Raw genomic sequence first — 8294 nt, 5'->3', positions numbered from 1 at the left:
ACCCCCTGCGCTCGGCTCTGCCAAATGCCCCAGAAGAAGAAAAAACCAGTCCTCCCCCCTCCCCCGACACACACCCGGGGGAGGCAAAACAAAAATAAAAATCACACACACCCACCCCCCTTCCCCAGGTCCTGGCCCAGGGCACGGGTGGGGGTCACCCCCTTGGTCACGGCGGGTCCCCGCCACGCGGTGCTCCCCCCACGGCGGGGGGGATGACGCCCGGTGGTCTCGCCGCGGTGGCACAGGGAAAACCCAGCGGACTCCGGCCGTGCCAGGAAAGCCGGGCTGATGCTCCGCAGCCTCCTCTTTCCTCCGCTGGTCAGCAATGTCCCCCCCCAGGGCTGGGAAGGGGGGTTAGGACGTGTCCTTCAGCTCGGGGCTGGGGGGCTGCGGAGGGGGCACCTCCGCCGAGGGCGACTGCATCTCCTGGGCGCTGCCTGTCGGGAGAGAACATGGGGTGAGGAGTCTTCTCTCCTGCCCACCCATCCTTGTCCATCCTCCCCCGTCACCCACCTGCGTTCAGGGACATCTCGGCCAGTTTGAGGGGCAGGTCGGAGGGGCTGACGCCGGCCGGAGAGCCCAGGATGTCGGGCAGGGCATTGCGCCGGCCCGTTCTCCCGGAGGATGCGAAGTCCAGCACGGGTTCCACCTCGGTCATGCTAACCCTGCAGAGACACGGTCCCCTCCCCGTCAGCCCCTGGGAGCACGGAGGGAGAAGGGGACCCTGCTCTGCTCCTGGCAGGATGCTCTGGTTGAGAGCGGGCAGGACCCCTTGGTGGTGTTTTCTTTGCATTTTCTTTATGTTTCTACTTCCTGCAGCTGCCCCCAGAGCAGGGCTGAGCCCTCTGCCCACCCTGCAGGAGTGAGACCTGATGTCACCAGGTGCCACCCTACCCATGGGACTGCCCTGTATGCAGGGTTCTCAGCATCATGGAATGGTTTGGGTTGGAAGGAACCTTAAAGCCCACCCAGTGCCACTCCCTGCCCAGGACAGGGACACCTCCCACCACACCAGGTTGCTCCAAGCCCCTTCCAACCTGCCCTTGAACCCCTCCAGGGATGGGGCAGCCACAGCTTCTCTGGGCAACCTGGGCCAGGCTCTCACCACCCTCACACCAAACAAGTTCTTCCCCACATCTCAGCTCCATCTCCCCTCTTTCAGGGTCAAACCCTTCCCCCTCCTCCTATGGCTCCCCTCCCTCATCCAGAGTCCCTCCCCATCTCTCCTGGAGCCCCTTGAGGGACTGGAAGGGGCTCCAAGGTCTCCCCGGAGCCTTCTCTTCTCCAGGCTGAACCCCCCAACTCTCTCAGCCCCCCCTCCCAGCAGAGGGGCTCCAGCCCTCCCAGCATCTCCGGGGCCTCCTCTGGCCCCGCTCCACCAGCTCCATGTCCTTCTGCTGGTGGTGGCCCCAGAGCTGGAGGCAGCACTGGGGGGTGTCTCCCCAGAGCGGAGCAGAGGGGCAGAATCCCCCCCTGGCCCTGCTGCCCACGGGGCTGGGGATGCAGCCCGGGGTGGGGGGGGTTCTGGGCTCCAGCGCACGTTGAGGGGCGTGTGGAGCTTCTCACCCCCCAACACCCCCAAGGCCTTCTCCTCAGGGCTGCTTTCAACCCAGCACCTTTGGGTGCTCTGATTCCCACTGGTCACAGCCCCATGGAGGACGGGGGTTCCTCGGGGGTCCCACCAGCACCCCCCATGCCAAGCAGCCTTACCGGGCACCCTCCAGCCTGGCCTGGCGCTGCGTCTCCCCCGTGCCCAGGGTCCTGCTCCACTCCCTGGGCTGGTGGTTCCCCCTCCCAACGTCTCCCAGGCAGCGAGGGACCCCACGGGAGATGGGAGCTCTGGGCTTGGTCCCCTCTGGCTCCGACCTGGGGGGAGGCAGAGCACGGGGTCAGAGATGGCTCCTGGGGCTGGCGCCAATGGGGTGGGAAGGAGGGAGAGAGGGACAAGCCCAGGGGTGGGAGAGTCCGTGTCCCCAGGCAGGGCACCCACAGCACCCAGGGGGGCTACACAGATGTAGGCTGTGAAGGTCAGGGACACCCCCCTGTCCATGGTGGGCAGGCAGGAGGAGGGATGGATGGAGAACAGGAGATGGAGGTGGGACAGCCAGGGAGGCTGAGTGGGCACAGCAGGGCCAGCTGCAGTGCCAGGGGACAAGGACATGTTGTCCCCAACCTGGCGACCCCACCATGTCCCTCTTGCTGAGCCAGGACAGGGATTGGGGATGCTGGGGTCCCCTGGGGTGGGCAGGGGGCTCTCCTGGGATGTCCCCAGCACCGTGCAGGTCCCACTGGTGTGGATCCAGCCACGGTGCACATGGCTGTGGGACCTTACTGGGATGTTTGCTCAGTGCTGGGAAATATTTCGGACATTTACAGAAGGGTCTGGGGGGGTGGCACTGGGGTGGCACAGGACCTGGCAGGGACAGGGGTGGCCTCCACCCTCCCCAAGCCCCCTCCACCCGCTCACAGGGCACAGGGACCCCCCCCAAGCCATCACCCAAGCAGCCCTGTCCCCTCCAGGCTGGGCGCTGGTGGCAATGGTGGGACTGGTGTCCCCAAGCAGGTGGCAGGGGGAGTTTGTCCTGCTGGGGGGGGGGCATGAACTCACCAGTGTCCCCCTGGGAATCACTCTCCGGTGGAGGACAAGCCAAGGTCCCCAAGTCCTTGGGCGCAGGGGTTGTGTTGAGCGGGACGGGTGACCCTGGCTGTGTGCGGGGAGGAGAAATCAATGATTAACCCAGAGGTAATTAGTCACTGGGCAGCCGCTGCGTGGGGGGCAGGACCCAGGCCCTTTTCAGGTGGGGAAACTGAGGCACGGAGCGAGGCCCGGGTGTGTGACAAGGACAGAAGAAGACACAGCAGAGGCAGGATGCTCCCTGTGTGTGTGTGTGTGCACAAGTGCACACCTATGGCATCTGGAGCTGCATGCATTGGCGTGTGCACTGGCACACGTGTGTGCATTGGTACACGTGTGTGCACGTTTCTGTGCACCCTCCCTGGCTGGGCTGTGGTGTGTGAGTGCACGTGTACGTGCAGCGGGAGCGGAGCCCCAGGGTGCGCATGCGTGGTGCCCTCTGCTGCACACATGCATGCATGATGTCCCCTGGCACACGTATGGGCATACGTGGTGCATTGTAGCACGTGTGTGTGAAGGCACGGCATCCCCTGGCACATGAGTGTCCATGCGTGGTGTCCCATGGCACACGTGTGTGCACGCATGACACCCCCTGGCACACCTCTGTGCATACGTGGTGTCCCATGGCACATGTGTGTGCACGCATGACACCCCCTGGCACACCTCTGTGCATACGTGGTGTCCCATGGCACATGTGTGTGCACGCATACTGTCCCATGGCAGTCCCTGGCATGTGAGTGTGCATGTGTGGCACCCTCTCACACACGTGTGTGCAGGCATGCTGCATTGTAGCACCCTCTGGCACACACGTGTGCATGCCGTGTGCCCTGTATGCACGCCAGCACGCTTGTGCAACCCCACGTCAGACAAAGGCTCCTGCCAGCTCCCGTTAGTGCCAGAGCTGTGTCACCTCCTGGTGACAGAGTTTCTCACCACACGCTACACGTTCAAGTTCACATCCCTGGTCTGGCACTGAGTGCCCCACAGCGATGTCTGCTCGCCCCATGGGAGCCCTTGGCCCCACAGCCCCTGCTCCTGGCACCAGGACACGGGCAGGTGGCGTGTGGCATCCATGAGGGCACGAGCACCCACCGTGTCACCCAGGGAACCCCTTGGGAACAGGGGCTGGGGTGAGCCAGGGCTCACACGCCTGGCACACAGAAAATCATAGAATCATCTGGGTTGGAAGGGACCTTAAAGATCATCTAGTCCAACCATCAACCTAACTCTGACAAAAACAAAAACAAAAACAAAAACGAAAAAATCCAACCAACCAAAAAAAAAACCCAAAAAAACACACCACAAAACCAAAAAACCACATCACTCAACCATATTCCTGAGGACCACATCAACCCGTCTTTTGAACACCTCCAGGGATGGGGCCTCAACCCCTTCCCTGGGCAGCCCATTCCAATGGCTGAGAACCCTTTCCGTGAAGAAATTTTTCTCAGTCTTCAATCTGAACCTCCCCTGGTGCAACTTGAGGCCATTTCCTCTTGTCCCATCACCTGTTCCTGGGGAGCAGAGACCGACCCCCCCCTGGCTACACCCTCCTTTCAGGGAGTTGGAGAGAGCCAGAAGGTCTCCCCTCAGCCTCCTTTTCTCCAGGCTGAACACCCCCAGCTCCCTCAGCCTCTCCTCATCAGACTTACTCTCCAGACCCCTCACCAGCTTCATTGCCCTTCTCTGGACATGATGGTGTGGACGCATGAGTGTGCACAAGCAGGCACATGCACACGTGTGCACACACTCCTGTTCACACGCCTGTGCGTAGAGTCATGCATTCACACATGCAGCCACACATAGAATCATAGAATCATAAAATGGTCTAGGCTGGAAGAGACCCTTGGGATCATTGAGTCCAACCATCTCCCCTACTCTACAAAGTCCTCCCCTACACCATGTCCCTCAGCACTGCATCTAAACGGCCCTTAAACACAGCCAGGGATGGGGACTCCACCCCCTCCCTGGGCAGCCTGTTCCAACGCCCGACCACTCTTTGGGTGAAAAATTCCTTCCTAATGTTCAATCTAAACCCACCCTGTTGGAGCTTGAAGCCGTTCCCTCTCGTTCTGTCACTAATTACCTGTGAGAAGAGACCAGCACCAACCTCTCTACAGTGTCCTTTCAAGTAGTTGTAGAGAGTGATGAGGTCTCCCCTCAGCCTCCTCTTCCTCAAACTAAACAGTCCCAGCTCCTTCAACCACTCCTCATATGATTTCTTTTCCAGGCACAGCAGATGCACAGAGGCAGCCATGCAGGTGGGCAGGCACAGATGCATATAGGCGTGAATGCACACGTGTGTACACACACGTGCACACACACACAGACTGGTTCTTTGCACACCCCAGCAGGAAGGAGCCCTGTGGGGCTGGATGGGACCTGCTCCCCCAGCTGGCTCAGGTGCTGGAGAACTGGGCAAGAACCAACCTTCAAGTCCAGGCTGGATCCTGCCCGTCTCCTTCCCACATCTCCAGGGACCCTGGGGATGGGGTGGCCGGGACACGGGCAGGGGATACCCCCCCGGTACGCTCACCCAGTGCCCTGAAAAGCCATGCAGAGGGATCAGGATTTCCATGCTGGCACAGACAGAAAAGCTGCTGGAGGGGAGCAAACCCCTGGGAGGGTGTCACGGGGAATCCTGAGCACTCCTGGGATGTAGCATCACTGTCCCGGGGAGCCCAGCAGGCTGTCCCCTGTCCCCCTGGGCTCCCAGGTACCAGTGCCCACCCTGTGCCGAGCAGAGCCATGGGGTATAAATCCCAGGTCTCCCGGGGTATAAATCCACCCCTGTGGTGGGCAAATAATGTTGCATAAACCCCGTCCCCCCACCCGGAGAGCAGGGATTTCCCTCTCTAAGCAGGGACCGGTTCCGGGAGGCTTAGCGTGGTCTCAAAAAAGCTCTTGCAGTCACATGGAAGGTCCTCGGGGCCACCGGCTCCTATTTTAATGCCCCTAATGGGATATCAGAGGGTAGGGCAGAAATAAACCCTAATCCCTCCTGGAGATGGGCCGGGGTGAAAGGTACTGGGAAGAGGTGGAGGGAGGACATGGCACAGGGACATGTCATAGAATCATAGAATGGTTTGGGTTGGAAGGGACCTCAAAGATCAAGTTCCAACACCCCTGCCATGGACAGGGACAGTCGCGTCCTGTCCCTTTGGTCAAGTCCCTTGGGAATCGAGCCAGCCCCCACTGTGGCAAAAGCTGCCTCTTGCCCGGAGTGCCACCAGGAGACAGGAAAATGTCCTGCAAGGCTGTACCCAGGCTGGGATGCTCCCAACTCTTGGGCATCATCACGCAATGCAACGTTCTCCCAACACAAGAGGTCCATCCCTGTGGTGCCGCTGAGCTCTGATGAGAACCGTGGGCACACGCTGAGCTGCTCAGTGTGGGCTGGGGGTGCTCAGTAACACAATTTGGCCATGGTGGTGATTGTTAAAGCAGAAGAGGAGGGGGTGATGGTCTGGCTGAAGGCCAGTGGGTGAGATGCAAAGTGGTCACAAGACGAGAAGAGGAGAGAGGAGAGGAGAGGAGAGGAGAGGAGAGGAGAGGAGAGGAGAGAAGAGAAGAGAAGAGAAGAGAAGAGAAGAGAAGAGAAGAGAAGAGAAGAGAAGAGAAGAGAAGAGAAGAGAAGAGAAGAGAAGAGAAGAGAAGAGAAGAGAAGAGAAGAGAAGAGAAGAGAAGAGAAGAGAAGAGAAGAGAAGAGAAGAGAAGAGAAGAGAAGAGAAGAGAAGAGAAGAGAAGAGAAGAGAAGAGAAGAGAAGAGAAGAGAAGAGAAGAGAAGAGAAGAGAAGAGAAGAGAAGAGAAGAGAAGAGAAGAGAAGAGAAGAGAAGAGAAGAGAAGAGAAGAGAAGAGAAGAGAAGAGAAGAGAAGAGAAGAGAAGAGAAGAGAAGAGAAGAGAAGAGAAGAGAAGAGAAGAGAAGAGAAGAGAAGAGAAGAGAAGAGAAGAGAAGAGAAGAGAAGAGAAGAGAAGAGAAGAGAAGAGAAGAGAAGAGAAGAGAAGAGAAGAGAAGAGAAGAGAAGAGAAGAGAAGAGAAGAGAAGAGAAGAGAAGAGAAGAGAAGAGAAGAGAAGAGAAGAGAAGAGAAGAGAAGAGAAGAGAAGAGAAGAGAAGAGAAGAGAAGAGAAGAGAAGAGAAGAGAAGAGAAGAGAAGAGAAGAGAAGAGAAGAGAAGAGAAGAGAAGAGAAGAGAAGAGAAGAGAAGAGAAGAGAAGAGAAGAGAAGAGAAGAGAAGAGAAGAGAAGAGAAGAGAAGAGAAGAGAAGAGAAGAGAAGAGAAGAGAAGAGAAGAGAAGAGAAGAGAAGAGAAGAGAAGAGAAGAGAAGAGAAGAGAAGAGAAGAGAAGAGAAGAGAAGAGAAGAGAAGAGAAGAGAAGAGAAGAGAAGAGAAGAGAAGAGAAGAGAAGAGAAGAGAAGAGAAGAGAAGAGAAGAGAAGAGAAGAGAAGAGAAGAGAAGAGAAGAGAAGAGAAGAGAAGAGAAGAGAAGAGAAGAGAAGAGAAGAGAAGAGAAGAGAAGAGAAGAGAAGAGAAGAGAAGAGAAGAGAAGAGAAGAGAAGAGAAGAGAAGAGAAGAGAAGAGAAGAGAAGAGAAGAGAAGAGAAGAGAAGAGAAGAGAAGAGAAGAGAAGAGAAGAGAAGAGAAGAGAAGAGAAGAGAAGAGAAGAGAAGAGAAGAGAAGAGAAGAGAAGAGAAGAGAAGAGAAGAGAAGAGAAGAGAAGAGAAGAGAAGAGAAGAGAAGAGAAGAGAAGAGAAGAGAAGAGAAGAGAAGAGAAGAGAAGAGAAGAGAAGAGAAGAGAAGAGAAGAGAAGAGAAGAGAAGAGAAGAGAAGAGAAGAGAAGAGAAGAGAAGAGAAGAGAAGAGAAGAGAAGAGAAGAGAAGAGAAGAGAAGAGAAGAGAAGAGAAGAGAAGAGAAGAGAAGAGAAGAGAAGAGAAGAGAAGAGAAGAGAAGAGAAGAGAAGAGAAGAGAAGAGAAGAGAAGGAGATTTTGCCATCCCACCCCATGCCCAGTGACCAGGCTGCCTGGGCACCTTGTGCGGGATCAGACCTTGCCATCAGCAGGATGATTTGTTGCAGGAAGCATCTCCCCAGCCCTGTTTTAGGTGCTGCCCCACTGCTTATGTTTGGAGCCCGGAGCAGCCTGGGGAGCTGCTGTACCTGCAGACAGCAGGAGGAAGGGCTCCTGCCTCAGCCCCTGCTCCCTGTTTACATGTTCTTTGCTCCAAACCTCCTCATCCAAGCCCAAAAAAGCCAAAATCTGTGGTTTGAAGGTGGTGTTACAGCTGGACACCCCTACTAAGACCTGGAGCATCAGCCTTGGGAGGGAGAGTGGCTTCAGGTGAGAAGCATCCAACCCCTTTTTCCTCTTCCACGACTTCCTCTTCTCCCAGCCTTGTGGAAAGGAAGGATGGACCCAGTCCAGGGACAGACCTGGGTTGGAAACAGCCATCCCCTTCCCTGCCACCAGCAGGCAGGGACACCAGCTGCAGGCAGGGATAGGAAGAGACACCCTATGGCCACCCCATTCCAGACCTGGGCTTTGCCATCGATGGGAGGAAACCAGCCAAGGGCATCAGGAGGAGCTCGGTCCCGTCCTGCCGGGGTTTGGGTGGGATGGGCAGCAGGGTTTGGTGGTGGAGGTCGTCCCTCTGCCATGGCAGGTT

At 57.1% G+C, this 8294-nt stretch overlaps 1 protein-coding gene across 1 annotated transcript; it reads right to left on the bottom strand.

Moving 5' to 3' along the window:
• Nucleotides 1-11: 11 nt before the first annotated feature.
• Nucleotides 12-2715, bottom strand: LOC106899786 (cAMP-dependent protein kinase inhibitor alpha-like). The gene is made up of 4 exons (XM_014961697.1): nt 2609-2715; nt 1711-1866; nt 514-665; nt 12-437 (listed from the first exon to the last, which is right to left on the bottom strand). Exons 3-4 carry the CDS (start codon nt 656-658, stop codon nt 355-357), a joined length of 228 nt encoding a protein of 75 aa, XP_014817183.1. The 5' UTR covers nt 659-665; nt 1711-1866; nt 2609-2715; the 3' UTR covers nt 12-354.
• Between the last annotated feature and the right edge of the window lie 5579 nt (nt 2716-8294).

This window comes from Calidris pugnax, unplaced genomic scaffold (genome assembly GCF_001431845.1).
Source record: "Calidris pugnax isolate Ruff unplaced genomic scaffold, ASM143184v1 scaffold501, whole genome shotgun sequence".
NCBI lineage: Eukaryota > Metazoa > Chordata > Aves > Charadriiformes > Scolopacidae > Calidris > Calidris pugnax.
Note: the sequence above shows the minus strand (reverse complement) of the source record. Positions and strands in the feature narration are given on the sequence as shown.

What these genes read in the sequence shown, in the direction of transcription:
- LOC106899786 (XM_014961697.1), bottom strand. Translation starts at nt 658, where the DNA reads ATGACCGAGGTGGAACCCGTGCTGGACTTCGCATCCTCCGGGAGAACG. An exon ending in CGAGATGTCCCTGAACGCAG is followed by an intron (nt 438 to 513) that starts GTGGGTGACGGG and finishes CTCTCCCGACAG; the next exon opens with GCAGCGCCCAGGAGATGCAG.